Source organism: Lampetra fluviatilis, unplaced genomic scaffold (genome assembly GCF_964198595.1).
Source record: "Lampetra fluviatilis unplaced genomic scaffold, kcLamFluv1.1 SCAFFOLD_272, whole genome shotgun sequence".
NCBI lineage: Eukaryota > Metazoa > Chordata > Hyperoartia > Petromyzontiformes > Petromyzontidae > Lampetra > Lampetra fluviatilis.
Genome location: NW_027621428.1, coordinates 103,015 through 122,859, shown reverse-complemented (window position 1 = coordinate 122,859; position 19,845 = coordinate 103,015). Strand labels below are relative to the sequence as shown.

The window sequence follows — 19,845 nt, the reverse complement described above, 5'->3', positions numbered from 1 at the left end:
ACCCACCCACCCACTCACCCACCACCCACTCACCCACCCACCCACTCACCCACCCACCCACTCACCCACCCACCCACCCACCCACTCACCCACCCACCCACTCACCCACCCACCCACCCACTCACCCACCCACTCACCCACCCACCCACCCACTCACCCACCCACTCACCCACCCACCCACTCACCCACCCACCCACCCACCCACCCACCCACTCACCCACTCACCCACCCACTCACCCACCCACCCCACCCACTCACCCACCCACCCACTCACCCACCCACCCACTCACCACCCACCACTCACCCACCCACTCACCCACCCACCCACTCACTCACCCACCCACCCACTCACCCACCCACCCACCCACTCACCCACCCACCCACTCACCCACCCACCACTCACCCACCCACTCACCCACCCACCCACCCACCCACCCACCCACCCACACACCCACCCACTCACCCACCCACCCACCCACCCACCCACTCACCCACCCACTCACCCACCCACTCACCCACCCACTCACCCACCCACTCACCCACCCACCCACCCACCCACCCACTCACCCACCCACTCACCCACCCACTCACCCACCCACCCACCCACCCACTCACCCACCCACCCACTCACCCACCCACTCACCCACCCACTCACCCACCCACTCACCCACCCACCCACTCACCCACCCACCCACCCACTCACCCACCCACCCACCCCACCCACCCACTCACCCACCCACCCACCCACTCACTCACCCACCCACTCACCCACCCACCCACTCACCCACCCACCCACTCACTCACCCACCCACTCACTCACCCACCCACTCACCCACCCACTCACCCACCCACCCACCCACCCACCCACTCACCCACCCACTCACCCACTCACCCACCCACTCACCCACCCACCCACCCACTCACCCACCCACCCACTCACCCACCCACTCACCCACTCACTCACCCACCCACTCACCCACTCACCCACCCACCCACCCACTCACCCACTCACCCACTCACCCACTCACCACCCACCCACTCACCCACCCCACCCACTCACCCACCCACTCACCCACTCACCCACCCACCCACTCACCCACTCACCCACCCACCCACCCACTCACTCACTCACCCACTCACTCACCCACCCACTCACCCACCCACTCACCCACCCACTCACCCACCCACTCACCCACCCACCCACTCACCCACCCACCCACCCATTCACCCACTCACCCACCCACTCACCCACCCACTCACCCACCCACCCACTCACCCACCCACCCACCCACTCACTCACCCACTCACCCACCCACTCACCCACCCACCCACCCACCCACCCACCCACTCACCCACCCACCCACTCACCCACCCACCCACCCACCCACTCACCCACCCACTCACCCACTCACCCACCCACTCACCCACTCACCCACCCACCCACCCACCCACCCACTCACCCACCCACCCACCCACTCACCCACCCACTCACCCACTCACCCACCCACCCACTCACCCACCCACCCACCCACCCACCCACCCACTCACTCACCCACCCACTCACCCACCCACCCACCCACTCACTCACCCACTCACCCACTCACTCACCCACCCACTCACCCACCCACCCACCCACTCACTCACCCACCCACCCACTCACCCACTCACCCACTCACTCACCCACCCACCCACTCACCCACCCACCCACCCACCCACCCACTCACTCACCCACCCACCCACTCACCCACCCACCCACTCACTTCAGCACCATGGGGTTGAGTAGCTGCTGCATCTCCTCCAGGATCTGCTTCTTGCGTTCAGGATTCAGCTCCAGGACTTCCCCAAACGTCTGAGACTCAGAGGTCTGAAGCACACAGACACGTGACTGGTGAGTGGGTGAGTGGGTGGGTGTGTGGGTGTGTGGGTGTGTGGGTGTGTGGGTGAGTGGGTGAGTGGGTGGGTGTGTGGGTGGGTGAGTGAGTGGGTGAGTGGGTGAGTGGGTGGGTGTGTGGGTGAGTGTGTGGGTGGGTGTGTGGGTGTGTGGGTGTGTGGGTGTGTGGGTGAGTGGGTGGGTGGGTGAGTGGGTGGGTGTGTGTGTGGGTGAGTGGGTGTGTGGGTGGGTGAGTGGGTGGGTGTGTGGGTGGGTGTGTGGGTGAGTGTGTGGGTGAGTGGGTGGGTGGGTGAGTGGGTGGGTGAGTGGGTGAGTGGGTGGGTGAGTGGGTGGGTGAGTGGGTGAGTGGGTGGGTGAGTGGGTGGGTGGGTGAGTGGGTGAGTGGGTGGGTGTGTGGGTGAGTGGGTGGGTGTGTGGGTGGGTGTGTGGGTGGGTGTGTGGGTGAGTGGGTGGGTGGGTGAGTGGGTGGGTGAGTGGGTGAGTGGGTGGGTGAGTGGGTGTGTGGGTGGGTGTGTGGGTGAGTGGGTGGGTGGGTGAGTGGGTGGGTGAGTGGGTGAGTGGGTGGGTGAGTGGGTGGGTGAGTGGGTGAGTGGGTGGGTGAGTGGGTGGGTGGGTGAGTGGGTGAGTGGGTGGGTGTGTGGGTGAGTGAGTGGGTGAGTGGGTGGGTGTGTGGGTGAGTGGGTGGGTGAGTGGGTGGGTGTGTGGGTGGGTGAGTGGGTGGGTGTGTGGGTGGGTGTGTGGGTGGGTGTGTGTGTGGGTGAGTGGGTGTGTGTGTGGGTGGGTGTGTGGGTGAGTGGGTGGGTGAGTGGGTGGGTGGGTGAGTGGGTGAGTGGGTGGGTGAGTGGGTGGGTGGGTGAGTGGGTGGGTGAGTGGGTGAGTGGGTGGGTGAGTGGGTGGGTGGGTGAGTGGGTGAGTGGGTGGGTGTGTGGGTGAGTGGGTGGGTGTGTGGGTGGGTGAGTGGGTGGGTGTGTGGGTGGGTGTGTGGGTGAGTGGGTGAGTGAGTGAGTGGGTGGGTGAGTGGGTGGGTGTGTGGGTGGGTGAGTGGGTGTGTGGGTGGGTGTGTAGGTGAGTGGGTGTGTGGGTGGGTGAGTGGGTGGGTGGGTGTGTGGGTGAGTGGGTGGGTGGGTGAGTGGGTGGGTGAGTGGGTGGGTGAGTGGGTGGGTGGGTGAGTGGGTGGGTGAGTGGGTGAGTGGGTGGGTGAGTGGGTGAGTGGGTGGGTGTGTGGGTGAGTGAGTGGGTGAGTGGGTGAGTGGGTGGGTGGGTGAGTGGGTGGGTGTGTGGGTGGGTGAGTGGGTGGGTGTGTGTGTGGGTGAGTGGGTGTGTGTGTGGGTGGGTGTGTGGGTGAGTGGGTGGGTGAGTGGGTGGGTGGGTGAGTGGGTGGGTGAGTGGGTGGGTGGGTGAGTGGGTGGGTGAGTGGGTGAGTGGGTGGGTGAGTGGGTGGGTGGGTGAGTGGGTGAGTGGGTGAGTGGGTGGGTGTGTGGGTGAGTGAGTGGGTGAGTGGGTGGGTGTGTGGGTGAGTGGGTGAGTAAGTGGGTGAGTGGGTGGGTGAGTGGGTGGGTGTGTGGGTGGGTGAGTGGGTGGGTGTGTGGGTGGGTGTGTGGGTGAGTGGGTGAGTGAGTGAGTGGGTGGGTGAGTGGGTGAGTGAGTGGGTGGGTGGGTGAGTGGGTGGGTGGGTGAGTGGGTGAGTGAGTGGGTGGGTGTGTGGGTGGGTGAGTGGGTGAGTGAGTGAGTGAGTGGGTGGGTGGGTGAGTGGGTGAGTGAGTGAGTGGGTGGGTGAGTGGGTGAGTGAGTGGGTGGGTGGGTGAGTGGGTGAGTGGGTGAGTGGGTGGGTGTGTGGGTGTGTGAGTGGGTGGGTGTGTGGGTGGGTGTGTGGGTGAGTGGGTGGGTGGGTGAGTGGGTGGGTGAGTGGGTGGGTGAGTGGGTGGGTGAGTGGGAGAGTGGGTGGGTGAGTGAGTGAGTGGGTGAGTGGGTGGGTGAGTGAGTGGGTGGGTGAGTGAGTGAGTGGGTGGGTGAGTGAGTGGGTGGGTGTGTGGGTGGGTGAGTGGGTGAGTGAGTGAGTGAGTGGGTGGGTGGGTGAGTGGGTGTCTGTGTGTCTCTCTGTGTCTCTGTGTGTGTGTCTGTGTGTGTGTGTCTCTGTGTGTGTCTCACCCTGGTGAGTGTGAAGCTGCGTCCGTACAGCTCTGCGAGGATGTCCCGTCTCTGCGCTAGGAGAGCCCTCTCTGAGTAGGCCACCTCCAGCACCGCCGCCCCGTCGGCGTGCCGAGCCAGACGGCGCACGGAGCCACGCAGAGCCACAAGCACGGAGCCCACCAGGGGCTTGCCGCTACATCACGGGGAGAGAGACACAGGGAGAGAGACACGGGGAGAGAGACACGGTGAGAGAGACACGGGGAGAGAGACACGGTGAGAGGGGAGAGACACAGGGAGAGAGACACGGTGAGAGACACGGGGAGAGAGACACGGTGAGAGGGGAGAGACACAGGGAGAGAGACACGGTGAGAGACACGGGGAGAGAGTCACGGTGAGAGACACACGGTGAGAGAGACACGGTGAGAGACATGGTGAGAGAGACGCGTGGCGAGCCAGACGGCGCACGGAGCCACGCAGAGACACCAACACGGAGCCCACCAGGGGCTTGCCGCTACCTCGCAAGAGACACGGGGAGAGAGACACGGGGAGAGAGACACGAGGAGAGACACGGGGAGAGACACGAGGAGAGACACGGGGAGAGACACGGGGAGAGATGCGGAGAGAGACACGGTGAGAGAGACACGGTGAGAGAGACACGGTGAGAGAGACACGGGGAGAGAGACACGGTGAGAGAGACACGGGGAGAGAGACACGGTGAGAGAGACACGGTGAGAGAGACACGGGGAGAGAGACACGGGGAGAGAAACACGGTGAGAGAGACACGGTGAGAGAGACACGGGGAGAGAGACACGGTGAGAGAGACACGGTGAGAGAAACACGGTGAGAGAGACACGGTGAGAGAGACACGGTGAGAGAGACACGGTGAGAGAGACACGGGGAGAGACACGGGGAGAGACACGGGGAGAGACGCAGAGAGAGACACGGTGAGAGAGACACGGTGAGAGAGACACGGTGAGAGAGACACGGGGAGAGAGACACGGTGAGAGAGACACGGGGAGAGAGACACGGGGAGAGAGACACGGTGAGAGAGACACGGGGAGAGAGACACGGGGAGAGAGACACGGGGAGAGACACGGGGAGAGAGAGACACGGCGAGCCAGACGGCGCACGGAGCCACGCAGAGACACCAACACGGAGCCCACCAGGGGCTTGCCGCTACCTCGCAAGAGACACGGGGAGAGAGACACGGGGAGTCACGGAGAGACACGGGGAGAGAGACACGAGGAGAGACACGGAGAGAGTCACGGGGAGAGACACGGGGAGAGAGACACGGTGAGAGAGACACGGGGAAAGAGACACGGGGAGAGAGACACGGTGAGAGAGACACGGTGAGAGAGACACGGTGAGAGAGACACGGTGAGAGAGACACAGGGAGGAGGGAGACACGGGGAGGAGGGAGACACAGAGAGAGACACGGGGAGGAGGGAGACACGGAGAGAGACACGGGGAGAGACACGGTGAGAGAGACACGGTGAGAGAGACACGGTGAGAGAGACACGGTGAGAGAGACACAGGGAGAGACACAGGGAGAGAGACAGGGAGAGAGACACAGGGAGAGAGACACAGGGAGAGAGACACAGGGAGAGACACGGTGAGAGAGACACGGTGAGAGAGACACGGTGAGAGAGACACGGTGAGAGAGACACAGGGAGAGACACAGGGAGAGAGACAGGGAGAGAGACACAGGGAGAGAGACACAGGGAGAGAGACACGGTGAGAGAGACACAGGGAGACACGGTGAGAGACACGGTGAGAGAGACACGGTGAGAGAGACACAGGGAGAGAGACACGGTGAGAGAGACACGGTGAGAGAGACACGGTGAGAGAGACACGGTGAGAGACACACGGTGAGAGACACACGGTGAGAGAGAGACGCGTGGCGAGCCAGGCGGCGTACGGAGCCACGGAGAGACACCAACACAGAGCCCACCAGGGGCTTGCCGCTATGACACGAAGAGACACGGGGAGAGAGACACGGTGAGAGACACGGTGAGACACGCGGTGAGAGACACGGGGAGAGGGGAGAGACACGGTGAGACACGCGGTGAGAGACACGGGGAGAGGGGAGAGACACGGTGAGACACGCGGTGAGAGACACGGGGAGAGGGGAGAGACACGGTGAGACACGCGGTGAGAGACACGGGGAGAGGGGAGAGACACGGTGAGACACGCGGTGAGAGACACGGGGAGAGGGGAGAGACACGGTGAGACACGCGGTGAGAGACACGGGGAGAGGGGAGAGACACGGTGAGACACGCGGTGAGAGACACGGGGAGAGGGGAGAGACACGGTGAGACACGCGGTGAGAGACACGGGGAGAGGGGAGAGACACGGTGAGACACGCGGTGAGAGACACGGGGAGAGGGGAGAGACACGGTGAGACACGCGGTGAGAGACACGGGGAGAGGGGAGAGACACGGTGAGACACGCGGTGAGAGACACGGGGAGAGGGGAGAGACACGGTGAGACACGCGGTGAGAGACACGGGGAGAGGGGAGAGACACGGTGAGACACGCGGTGAGAGACACGGGGAGAGGGGAGAGACACGGTGAGACACGCGGTGAGAGACACGGGGAGAGGGGAGAGACACGGTGAGACACGCGGTGAGAGACACGGGGAGAGGGGAGAGACACGGTGAGACACGCGGTGAGAGACACGGGGAGAGGGGAGAGACACGGTGAGACACGCGGTGAGAGACACGGGGAGAGGGGAGAGACACGGTGAGACACGCGGTGAGAGACACGGGGAGAGGGGAGAGACACGGTGAGACACGCGGTGAGAGACACGGGGAGAGGGGAGAGACACGGTGAGACACGCGGTGAGAGACACGGGGAGAGGGGAGAGACACGGTGAGACACGCGGTGAGAGACACGGGGAGAGGGGAGAGACACGGTGAGACACGCGGTGAGACACGCGGTGAGAGACACGGGGAGAGGGGAGAGACACGGGGAGAGACACGTCACCACACTCACCCGTACAGCAGCAGCTTCTTGACAATGTTTTTGCCGTACTTTGACTTCGTTAGCTCCAGGATGTGTGCTGCACACACAGACACACACACAGTCAGTCACACACACAGTCAGTCACACACAGACACACACAGTCAGTCACACACACAGACACACACACAGACACACACAACACACACACACACACAGACACACACACAGACACACACATGCACAGACACACACAGAAACACACAGTCAGTCAGTCACACACACACACACACATAGACACACACACACATGCAGACACACACACAGTGAGACACGCACACACAGACACGCACACACAGACACACACACACACAGACACACGCACACACAAACACACACACGCACAGACACACACAGAAACACACAGTCAGTCACACACACAGTCAGTCACACACAGACACACACACAGACACACACACAGACACACACACAGACACACACACAGACACACACAGTCAGTCACACACACAGACACACACAACACACAGACACACACACACAGACACACACACACACAGACACACATGCAGACACACACAGAAACACTGAGTGAGTGAGTGACTGAGTGAGTGGTGAGTGAGTGGCTGAGTGAGTGACTAAGTGAGTGACTAAGTGAGTGACTGAGTGAGTTACGTTGTAGTTCTGTGAACACGAGTTGTCGCTGCTCTGCGCTAGTGAGTGAGTGGTGAGTGGGTGAGTGAGTAGTGGTGAGTGGTGAGTGAGTGACTGAGTGAGTGACTAAGTGAGTGAGTGAGTGACTGAGTGACTGAGTGGCTGAGTGAGTGGCTGAGTGAGTGAGTGAGTGACTGAGTGAGTGAGTGAGTGACTGAGTGAGTGACTGAGTGAGTGACTAAGTGAGTGAGTGGTGAGTGGGTGAGTGAGTAGTGGTGAGTGAGTTACGTTGTAGTTCTGTGAACACGAGTTGTCGCTGCTCTGGGCTAGTGAGTGAGTGAGTGGCTGAGTGAGTGAGTGAGTGGCTGAGTGAGTGAGTGAGTGACTGAGTGAGTGAGTGGGTGAGTAGGTGAGTGAGTGACTGAGTGAGTGACTAAGTGAGTGAGTGAGTGAGTGACTGAGTGAGTGACTGAGTGAGTGAGTGACTAAGTGAGTGAGTGGGTGAGTAGGTGAGTGAGTGTCTGAGTGAGTGAGTGGTGAGTGAGTGAGTGACTGAGTGAGTGACTGAGTGAGTGACTAAGTGAGTGAGTGAGTGGCTGAGTGAGTGAGTGACTGAGTGAGTGGTGAGTGAGTGAGTGACTGAGTGAGTGACTAAGTGAGTGGCTGAGTGAGTGAGTGGTGAGTGAGCTACGTTGTAGTTCTGTGAACACGAGATGTCGCTGCTCTGGGCTGCCGAACTGGATGAAGCACTGCAGCACACGCGTAGAGTCGTGGCTGAAGGCGATCTGTGGTGTCAACAACATCAACAACATCATCATCAACAACATCCAGAACAACATCAACAACATCTACAACAACAACATCAACAACATCTACAACAACAACATCATTAACATAAACATCATCAACATCATCAACATCATCAACATCATCAACAACATCATCATCAACATCATCAACATCATCAACATCGTCAACATCAACAATCAACAACCAAAACATCTTCAACCACAACATTAGAATCAACGTCTCTGTGGGTCTCTGTGGGTCTCTGTGAGTTTCTGTGGGTCTCTGTGAGTCTCTGTAAGTCTCTGTGAGTCTCTATGGGTCTCTGTGGGTCTATGTGGGTCTCTGTGTGTCTCTGTGTGTCTCTGTGGGTCTCTGTGAGTCTCTGTGGGTCTCTGTGAGTCTCTGTGGGTCTCTGTGTGTCTCTGTGAGTCTCTGTGGGTCTCTGTGAGTCTCTGTGGGTCTCTGTGAGTCTCTGTGGGTCTCTGTGAGTCTCTGTGTGTCTGTGAGTCTCTGTGGGTCTCTGTGAGTCTCTGTGGGTCTCTGTGAGTCTCTGTGGGTCTCTGTGGGTCTCTGTGTGTCTGTGAGTCTCTGTGGGTCTCTGTGAGTCTCTGTGGGTCTCTGTGAGTCTCTGTGGGTCTCTGTGGGTCTCTGTGAGTCTCTGTGAATCTCTGTGGGTCTCTGTGGGTCTCTGTGTGTCTCTGTGAGTCTCTGTGGGTCTCTGTGAGTCTCTGTGGGTCTCTGTGAGTCTCTGTGGGTCTCTGTGAGTCTCTGTGTGTCTGTGAGTCTCTGTGGGTCTCTGTGAGTCTCTGTGAGTCTCTGTGGGTCTCTGTGGGTCTCTGTGGGTCTCTGTGAGTCTCTGTGGGTCTCTGTGAGTCTCTGTGAGTCTCTGTGAGTGTCTGTGGGTCTCTGTGGGTCTCTGTGAGTCTCTGTGGGTCTCTGTGAGTCTCTGTGGGTCTCTGTGAGTCTCTGTGGGTCTCTGTGAGTCTCTGTGGGTCTCTGTGGGTCTCTGTGGGACTCTGTGAGTCTCTGTGGGTCTCTGTGAGTCTCTGTGTGTCTCTGTGGGTCTCTGTGAGTCTCTGTGTGTCTCTGTGAGTCTCTGTGGGTCTCTGTGGGTCTCTGTGGGTCTCTGTGGGACTCTGTGAGTCTCTGTGGGTCTCTGTGAGTCTCTGTGGGTCTCTGTGGGTCTCTGTGGGACTCTGTGAGTCTCTGTGGGTCTCTGTGAGTCTCTGTGTGTCTCTGTGGGTCTCTGTGAGTCTCTGTGTGTCTCTGTGAGTCTCTGTGGGTCTCTGTGGGTTTCTGTGGGTCTCTGTGAGTCTCTGTGTGTCTCTGTGAGTCTCTGTGGGTCTCTGTGAGTCTCTGTGGATCTCTGTGGGTCTCTGTGTGTCTCTGTGGGTCTCTGTGGGTCTCTGTGGGTCTCTGAGTCTCTGTGAGTCTCTGTGGGTCTCTGTGGGTCTCTGAGTCTCTGTGGGTCTCTGTGAGTCTCTGTGAGTCTCTGTGAGTCTCTGTGAGTCTCTGTGGGTCTCTGTGAGTCTCTGCGAGTCTCTGTGGGTCTCTGTGGGTCTCTGTGAGTCTCTGTGGGTCTCTGTGAGTCTCTGTGAGTCTCTGTGAGTCTCTGTGGGTCTCTGTGAGTCTCTGTGGGTCTCTGTGGGTCTCTGTGGGTCTCTGTGAGTCTCTGTGGGTCTCTGTGAGTCTCTGTGACTCTCTGTGGGCCTCTGTGAGTCTCTGTGGGTCTCTGTGGGTCTCTGTGAGTCTCTGTGAGTCTCTGAGACTCTGTGAGTCTCTGTGAGTCTCTGTTGGTCTCTGTGAGTGTCTGTGAGTGTCTGTGGGTCTCTGTGTGTCTCTGTGTGTCTCTGTGGGTCTCTGTGGGTCTCTGTGGGTCTCTGTGAGTCTCTGTGGGTGTCTGTGGGTGTCTGTGGGTCTCTGTGTGTCTCTGTGAGTCTCTGTGGGTCTCTGTGGGTCTCTGTGGGTCTCTGTGGGTCTCTGTGGGTCTCTGTGAGTCTCTGTGTGTCTCTGTGAGTCTATGTGAGTCTCTGTGGGTCTCTGTGAGTCTCTGTGAGTCTCTGTGAGTCTCTGTGGGTCTCTGTGAGTCTCTGTGTGTCTCTGTGTGTCTCTGTGAGTCTCTGTGAGTCTCTGTGGGTCTCTGTGAGTCTCTGTGAGTCTCTGTGAGTCTCTGTGGGTCTCTGTGAGACTCTGTGAGTCTCTGTGGGTCTCTGTGAGTCTCTGTGTGTCTCTGTGTGTCTCTGTGAGTCTCTGTGAGTCTCTGTGGGTCTCTGTGAGTCTCTGTGAGTCTCTGTGAGTCTCTGTGGGTCTCTGTGAGTCTCTGTGGGTCTCTGTGGGTCTTTGTGGGTCTCTGTGGGTCTCTGTGGGTCTCTGTGAGTCTCTGTGTGTCTCTGTGAGTCTCTGTGGGTCTCTGTGGGTCTCTGTGAGTCTCTGTGAGTCTCTGTGAGTCTCTGTGGGTCTCTGTGAGTCTCTGTGTGTCTCTGTGAGTCTCTGTGTGTCTCTGTGGGTCTCTGTGGGTCTCTGTGGGTCTCTGTGGGTTTATGTGGGTCTCTGTGAGTCTCTGTGTGTCTCTGTGAGTCTCTGTGTGTCTCTGTGGGTCTCTGTGAGTCTCTGTGAGTCTCTGTGGGTCTCTGTGAGTCTCTGTGTGTCTCTGTGGGTCTCTGTGGGTCTCTGTGGGTCTCTGTGGGTGTCTGTGGGTGTCTGTGGGTGTCTGTGGGTGTCTGTGGGTCCCTGTGAGTCTCTGTGGGTCTCTGTGGGTCTCTGTGAGTCTCTGTGTGTCTCTGTGAGTCTCTGTGAGTCACTGTGGGTCTCTGTGGGTCTCTGTGAGTCTCTGTGGGTTTCTGTGGGTCTCTGTGAGTCTCTGTGGGTCTCTGTGTGTCTCTGTGAGTCTCTGTGGGTCTCTGTGAGTCTCTGTGAGTCTCTGTGAGTCTCTGTGGGTCTCTGTGAGTCTCTGTGTGTCTCTGTGTGTCTCTGTGAGTCTCTGTGAGTCTCTGTGGGTCTCTGTGAGTCTCTGTGAGTCTCTGTGAGTCTCTGTGGGTCTCTGTGAGTCTCTGTGTGTCTCTGTGTGTCTCTGTGAGTCTCTGTGAGTCTCTGTGGGTCTCTGTGAGTCTCTGTGAGTCTCTGTGAGTCTCTGTGGGTCTCTGTGAGACTCTGTGAGTCTCTGTGGGTCTCTGTGAGTCTCTGTGTGTCTCTGTGTGTCTCTGTGAGTCTCTGTGAGTCTCTGTGGGTCTCTGTGAGTCTCTGTGAGTCTCTGTGAGTCTCTGTGGGTCTCTGTGAGTCTCTGTGGGTCTCTGTGGGTCTTTGTGGGTCTCTGTGGGTCTCTGTGGGTCTCTGTGAGTCTCTGTGTGTCTCTGTGAGTCTCTGTGAGTCTCTGTGTGTCTCTGTGAGTCTCTGTGGGTCTCTGTGGGTCTCTGTGGGTCTCTGTGAGTCTCTGTGGGTCTCTGTGAGTCTCTGTGTGTCTCTGTGGGTCTCTGTGGGTCTCTGTGGGTCTCTGTGGGTGTCTGTGGGTGTCTGTGGGTGTCTGTGGGTGTCTGTGGGTCCCTGTGAGTCTCTGTGGGTCTCTGTGGGTCTCTGTGGGTCTCTGTGAGTCTCTGTGTGTCTCTGTGAGTCTCTGTGAGTCACTGTGGGTCTCTGTGGGTCTCTGTGAGTCTCTGTGGGTTTCTGTGGGTCTCTGTGAGTCTCTGTGGGTCTCTGTGTGTCTCTGTGAGTCTCTGTGGGTCTCTGTGAGTCTCTGTGAGTCTCTGTGAGTCTCTGTGGGTCTCTGTGAGTCTCTGTGTGTCTCTGTGTGTCTCTGTGAGTCTCTGTGAGTCTCTGTGGGTCTCTGTGAGTCTCTGTGAGTCTCTGTGAGTCTCTGTGGGTCTCTGTGAGTCTCTGTGTGTCTCTGTGAGTCTCTGTGGGTCTCTGTGGGTCTCTGTGGGTCTCTGTGGGTTTCTGTGGGTCTCTGTGAGTCTCTGTGTGTCTCTGTGAGTCTCTGTGGGTCTCTGTGGGTCTCTGTGAGTCTCTGTGAGTCTCTGTGAGTCTCTGTGGGTCTCTGTGAGTCTCTGTGTGTCTCTGTGAGTCTCTGTGGGTCTCTGTGGGTCTCTGTGGGTTTATGTGGGTCTCTGTGAGTCTCTGTGTGTCTCTGTGAGTCTCTGTGTGTCTCTGTGGGTCTCTGTGAGTCTCTGTGAGTCTCTGTGAGTCTCTGTGGGTCTCTGTGGGTCTCTGTGGGTCTCTGTGGGTCTCTGTGAGTCTCTGTGGGTCTCTGTGGGTCTCTGTGGGTCTCTGTGGGTCTCTGTGGGTTTCTGTGTGTCTATGTGGGTCTCTGTGGGTGTCTGTGGGTGTCTGTGGGTCTCTGTGGGTTTCTGTGGGTTTCTGTGGGTCTCTGTGGGTCTCTGTGGGTCTCTGTGGGTCTCTGTGGGTCTCTGTGAGTCTCTGTGTGTCTCTGTGAGTCTCTGTGAGTCTCTGTGGGTCTCTGTGAGTCTCTGTGAGTCTCTGTGGGTGTCTGTGGGTGTCTGTGGGTGTCTGTGGGTCTCTGTGAGTCTCTGTGAGTCTCTGTGGGTCTCTGTGAGTCTCTGTGTGTCTCTGTGTGTCTCTGTGGGTCTCTGTGGGTGTATGTGTGCATGTCTGTGTGTGTGTCTAAACGCCCTGGGCCTCCCCTAGGTCGACTCAGCCTTAAACGAGTACCTGGTGCGGTGTGTAAACATCGCCACTGGGGAGACAAAGGCGGCCGGGCATGGTGCTGGCCACCCACCCCCTCGTGTGCCGTGCCGGCCTTCATAGGTGCTCGCTAACAGCACTTGCCCCTACAGTCTGTTAAGGCTACACGGGGGATCTTTATCTTTGTCCACTGACCGTCTTGACGTGTCCTCGGAGCAGCTGCTCAAGTTCGGACATCAGCTCAAGACGTTTCTGCTTCGAGCAGTCCTTCCTGTCACACACACAGACACACACAGTCACACACACAGTCACACACACAGTCACACACACACACATGCACAGTCACACACAGACACACACAGTCACACACACAGTCACACACACAGTCACACACACACACATGCACAGTCACACAGTCACACACAGACACACACAGTCACACACACAGTCACACACACAGTCACAGTCACACAGTCACACACAGACACACACACACTCACCCACCCACTCACTCACCCACTCACTCACCCACCCACCCACTCACCCATTCACTCACTCACCCACCCACCCACTCACCCACCCACTCACCCACCCACTCACTCACCCACCCACTCACCCACTCACCCACCCACCCACTCACCCACTCACCCACTCACCCACTCACTCACCCACTCACTCACCCACTAACCCACCCACTCACCCACCCACTAACTCACCCACTAACTCACCCACCCACCCACTCACTCACTCACTCACCCACCCACTCACCCACCCACCCACTCACCCACCCACTCACTCACTCACTCACCCACTCACCCACCCACCCACTCACCCACCCACTCACTCACTCACTCACCCACCCACCCACTCACCCACTCACCCACCCACTCACTCACCCACCTACTCACTCACCCACCCACCCACCCACTCACTCACTCACTCACCCACTCACCCACCCACCCACTCACTCACTCACCCACCCACTCACTCACCCACCCACTCACTCACTCACCCACTCACCCACCCACTCACTCACTCACTCACCACTCATCCACTCACTCACCCACCCACTCACTCACCCACCCACTCACTCACCCACCCACCCACCCACTCACTCACCCACTCACTCACCCACTCACCCACCCACTCACTCACCCACTCACTCACCCACTCACTCATCCACCCACTCACCCACTCACCTGCGCACACTCTCCCACAGCCGCTTGCCCTGAGTGACTATGTCGTAGTCACCCCGCTCAAGGCGCTTGCGCTCCGCTCTCCTCGCCCGCTGAGCGATGCGCTCACCCACGCGGGGAGCGCCAGCCTCACCAGCTGCCTCACCACCATCCTCACCAGCTGCTGTGTCACAGAGGGGTGGGTGAGTGAGTGGGTGGGTGAGTGGGTAAGTGAGTGGGTGGGTGAGTGGGTGGGTGGGTGAGTGGGTGAGTGAGTGGGTGAGTCACAGTCTCTCACCTGCGCTGGTTGGCCGCCCGTTCTTCTTAAAGGCACCTGTACCGTTCTTCTTAAAGGGACCCGTGCCATTCTTCTTAAAGGCACCTGTGCCGCTCTTCTTAAAGGGACCCGCACCACTCTTCTTAAAGGGACCCGCACCATTCTTCTTAAAGGGACCCGCACCACTCTTCTTAAAGGGACGCGCACCGTCCTTCTTAAAGGGACCCGTGCCATCCTTCTTAAAGGGACCCGCACCATCCTTCTTAAAGGGACCCGCACCATCCTTCTTAAAGGGACCCGCACCATCCTTCTTAAAGGGACCCGCGCCACTCTTCTTAAAGGGACCCGCACCGTCCTTCTTAAAGGGACCCGCGCCACTCTTCTTAAAGGGACCCGTGCCATCCTTCTTAAAGGGACCCGCGCCGCTCTTCTTAAAGGCAGCAGGCGGCGGTGTTTCGGCCGCACCGCCGAATCTCTGACTGGCTCCTCCTCTTCCACCACCTCGTCCACCACCTCGTCCACCTCCTCGTCCACCTCCTCTTCCACCTCCTCCTCCACCTTTGTCTCCCGGGAACACGCGAGTTTTCTTCGCGTGCGCAGAATCTGTGGATCACCGCAACCCACGTCAGAGTTGGGAGTCTACCGGGTCTCCGTGTGGTGAGTGTGTGTGGTGGTGAGTCTATGTGGTGGTGAGTCTGTGTGGTGAGTCTGTGTGTGTGGTGAGTCTATGGGGCTCTGTGTGGTGAGTCTGTGTGGTGAGTCTGTGTGGTGGTGAGTCTATGGGTCTGTGTGGTGAGTGTGTGGTGGTGAGTGTGTGTGGTGGTGAGTGTGTGTGGTGGTGAGTCTATGGGTCTCTGTGGGGTGAGTTTGTGTGGTGAGTCTATGTGGTGAGTCCTTGTGGTGAGTCTGTGTGGTGAGTCTGTGTGGTGAGTCTATGTGGTGAGTCTGCGTGGTGAGTCTACGTGGTGAGTCTACGTGGTGAATCTGTGTGGTGAGTCTGTGTGTGTGGTGAGTCTATGTGGTGGTGAGTCTGAGTCTGTGTGGTGGTGAGTCTGAGTGGTGAGTCTATGTGGTGAGTCTGAGTCTGTGTGGTGAGTGTGTGGTGAGTGTGTGTGGTGAGTCTATGTGGTGAGTCTATGTGGTGAGTCTATGTGGTGAGTCTATGTAGTGGTGAGTCTGTGTGTGTGGTGAGTCTATGTAGTGGTGAGTCTGTGTGGTGGTGAGTCTGTGGTGGTGAGTCTGTGGTGGTGAGTCTATGTAGTGGTGAGTCTATGTGGTGAGTGTGCGTGGTGGTGAGTCTGTGTGGTGGTGAGTCTGTGTGGTGGTGAGTCTGTGGGTCTCTGTGTGGTGAGTCTGTGTGGTGAGTCTATGTAGTGGTGAGTCTATGTAGTGGTGAGTCGTGGTGGTGGTGAGTCTATGTAGTGGTGAGTCTGTGTGGTGGTGAGTCTACGTGGTGAGTCTGTGTGGTGGTGAGTCTGAGTGGTGAGTCTACGTGGTGGTGAGTCTATGGGTCTCTGTGTGGTGGTGAGTCTGTGTGGTGGTGAGTCTGAGTGGTGAGTCTGTGTGGTGGTGAGTCTATGGGTCTCTGTGTGGTGGTGAGTCTGTGTGGTGAGTCTGTGTGTGTGGTGAGTCTGTGGGTCTCTGTGTGGTGGTGAGTCTATGTAGTGGTGAGTCTATGGGTCTCTGTGTGGTGGTGAGTCTGTGTGGTGGTGAGTCTACGTAGTGAGTCTATGTGGTGAGTCTGAGTGGTGGTGAGTCTGTGTGGTGAGTATGTAGTGGTGAGTCTGTGTGGTGGTGAGTCTGAGTGGTGAGTCTGTGTGGTGAGTCTGTGTGGTGGTGAGTCTGTGGGTCTCTGTGTGGTGGTGAGTCTGTGTGGTGAGTCTGTGTGTGTGGTGAGTCTGTGGGTCTCTGTGTGGTGGTGAGTCTATGTAGTGGTGAGTCTGTGTGTGTGGTGAGTCTGAGTCTGTGTGTGTGGTGAGTCTGTGGGTCTCTGTGTGGTGGTGAGTCTGTGGGTCTCTGTGTGTGTGGTGAGTCAATGTGGTGGTGAGTCTGTGTGTGGTGAGTCTACGTGGTGAGTCTGTGTGGTGAGTCTGCGTGGTGAGTCTGTGTGGTGAGTCTACGTGGTGAGTCTACGTGGTGAGTCTGTGTGGTGAGTCTGTGTGGTGAGTCTGAGTGGTGAGTCTGAGTGGTGAGTCTGAGTGGTGAGTCTGAGTCTGCTCACCGTGTCCAGACCCATCCTGTCCCCGCTTCCTCTTCATCCCAACCACCCCGTCTCCCATGGCTCACGCTGCTGCAAGGCAAAGATCACCACATAGCTCACCCACTCACCCACCCATTCACTCACCCACTCACCCACACACTCACTCACTCACCCACTCACCCACTCACTCACTCACTCACCCACCCACTCACCCACCCACCCACTCACCCACCCACTCACCCACCCACTCACTCACTCACCCACACACCAACTCACCCACCCACTCACTCACCCACTCACCCACCCACTCACTCACTCACCCACACACCCACTCACCCACCCACTCACTCACTCACCCACCCACTCACCCACCCACTCACTCACTCACTCACCCACCCACCCACTCACCCACTCACCCACCCACTCACTCACTCACACACCCACTCACCCACTCACTCACTCACCCACACACCCACTCACCCACCCACTCACTCACTCACCCACACACCCACTCATTCAGTCACCCACTCACTGTTAGTGGTGGTAGTGGTGGTAGCGGTAGTAGTGGTAGTAGTGGTGATGGTAGTAGTGGTGATGGTAGTCGTGGTAGTGGTGGTGATGGTGGTAGTGGTGGTAGTAGTGGTGATGGTGGTAGTAGTGGTAGTAGTGGTGGTAGTGGTGGTGATGGTGGTGATGGTGGTAGTGGTGATGGTGGTAGTGGTGGTAGTAGTGGTGATGGTAGTAGTGGTGATGGTAGTGGTGGTAGTGGTGATGGTGGTAGTAGTGGTGATGGTAGTGGTGGTGGTAGTGGTGATGGTAGTGGTGGTGATGGTAGTAGTGGTGGTGGTGGTAGTGGTGATGGCGGTGGTGATGGTAGTGGTGGTAGTAGTGATGGTAGTGGTGGTGATGGTGGTGATGGTAGTAGGTGATGGTAGTAGTGGTTGATGATGGTAGTGGTGGTGATGGTGGTAGTAGTGGCGGTGATGGTAGTGATGGTAGGTGATGGTGGTGGTAGTGATGGTGGTGGTAGTAGTGGTGGTAGTGGTGGTGGTAGTGATGGTGGTGATGGTAGTAGTGATGGTGGTGGTGGTGATGGTGGTAGTAGTGGTGGTAGTGATGGTGGTGATGGTAGTAGTGATGGTGGTGGTGGTGATGGTGGTAGTAGTGGTGGTAGTGATGGTGGTGATGGTAGTAGTGGTGGTAGGTGATGGTAGTGGTGGTAGTGGTGGTGATGGTAGTGATGGTAGTGGTGGTAGTGGTGGTGATGGTAGTAGTGGTAGGTGATGGTAGTGGTGGTGATGGTAGTAGTGGTAGGTGATGGTAGTGGTGATGATGGTAGTAGTGATGGTGGTAGGTGATGGTAGTGATGGTAGTAGTGATGGTGGTGGTGATGGTGGTAGTAGTGGTGGTAGTGATGGTGGTGATGGTATTAGTGATGGTAGTGGTGGTAGTGGTGGTAGTGGTGGTAGTGGTGGTGATGGTAGTGATGGTAGTGATGGTAGTAGTGGTAGGTGATGGTAGTGGTGATGATGGTAGTAGTGATGGTGGTAGGTGATGGTAGTGATGGTAGTAGTGATGGTGGTGGTGATGGTGGTAGTGATGGTAGTGGTGATGGTGGTAGGTGATGGTAGTGATGGTAGTAGTGATGGTGGTGGTGATGGTGGTAGTAGTGGTGGTAGTAATGGTGGTGATGGTAGTAGTGGTGGTAGGTGATGGTAGTGGTGGTGATGGTAGTAGTGGTAGGTGATGGTCGTGGTGATGATGGTAGTAGTGATGGTGGTAGGTGGTGGTAGTGATGGTAGTAGTGATGGTGGTGATGGTGTTGAGCCGTGAGCGGCAATCAAACTCTGGCTGGCCGGGTTCGTAGCGCAGCGCTCACCGCTCACCACTCCACGTGGTTAGAGTCCCCACCACCACCCCCCACGACCCACCCACCCACGCCGGCTTAGGGCGCTCCGAAGCCCGCGGGGCGACTCAGGCAAGACCGAGGCTTCCCGCGAGGGAGGTAGGCCGCAACGATGTTAAAATATTTTAGTTTAATGTATTAAAACAAAAAGAGATACATTTCTGCAGCAGCAGCAGCGTCAGCATGAGCCGAGTTTGTAAAGAAGACGATGTTTTAAAGAAGAAAAGAAGCACAAAATTGTAAGTTTGAAACTTACCGCCTTTAGACGATTTTCCTCACGAGGCAAAAGATTCCCCTCAGCACCACCACGATGCCGTTGGTGGGAGGAGTCACGCGCGATGACGTCACTCGCGAGGGGGGAGGGGACTGGGTGACGTCATTCAACCGCGGGGGGTGGGGAAGGGGGTGGAGTGCGTGATGACATCATGACGTCGGCGAGGTGAGTTGCGTGATGACGTCGACGCTCGACGTGGTGATGTCATCCGCCCAGAGAAGCTTGGGGTGAGGGGGGTGTGCGTGATGACATCATCACGTCGGCGAGGTCGGTTGCGTGATGACATCATTGTCCGACGTGGTGACGTCATCCGCCCAGAGAAGCTTGGGGTGAGGGGGGTGTGCGTGATGACATCATCACGTCGGCGAGGTCGGTTGCATGACGACGTAGTCGCTCGACGTGGTGACGTCATTCGCCCTGAAAATGTTGGGGAGGGTTGCGTGATGACATCACCACGTCGGCAAGGTCGGTTGCGTGATGACGTCAGCGACGTCTTGACGTCATAACCGCCTCTCCGTGGAGAGGTTCCACACAACCATTAGATCCATAGTAACATATTCTTAGGTGTTTTCGGTAAAGTCACGTAGGTACAAAATTAAAATTTATAAAAGTAAAATAAAAATAAAATAAAATCATTTTATTTTAATTTTACTTTTATTAATTTCAATTTAAAATTAATAAAAGTAAAATTAATAAAAATAAAATAAAAATAAAATAAAATCATTTTTTTTAAAGTAAAATAAAAATAAAATCATTTTATTTTTATTTTACTTTTATAAAATTAAATCATTTTATTTTAATTTAACTTTTATTAATTTTAATTTAAAATTAATAAAAGTTACATAAAAATAAAAAGATGTTTTATTTATTTTTATTTTACTTTTATTAATTTAAATGTTTTTACCTACATGACTTTACCGAAAACAGAATATGAAT

General features: G+C 56.9%; 1 protein-coding gene across 1 annotated transcript; it reads right to left on the bottom strand.

The window, feature by feature from the left end:
- Window positions 1–1,760: 1,760 nt before the first annotated feature.
- Window positions 1,761–18,981, bottom strand: PUM3 (pumilio RNA binding family member 3; the record flags this gene model as incomplete). The annotated part of the gene is made up of 9 exons (XM_078885532.1): window positions 18,892–18,981; window positions 16,751–16,819; window positions 14,551–15,132; window positions 14,277–14,433; window positions 13,273–13,348; window positions 8,345–8,438; window positions 7,015–7,081; window positions 4,040–4,214; window positions 1,761–1,864 (listed from the first exon to the last, which is right to left on the bottom strand). Coding segments are annotated over exons 2-9 (1,313 nt in total), but the record flags the coding sequence as incomplete, so codon positions are not given.
- Window positions 18,982–19,845: the final 864 nt, after the last annotated feature.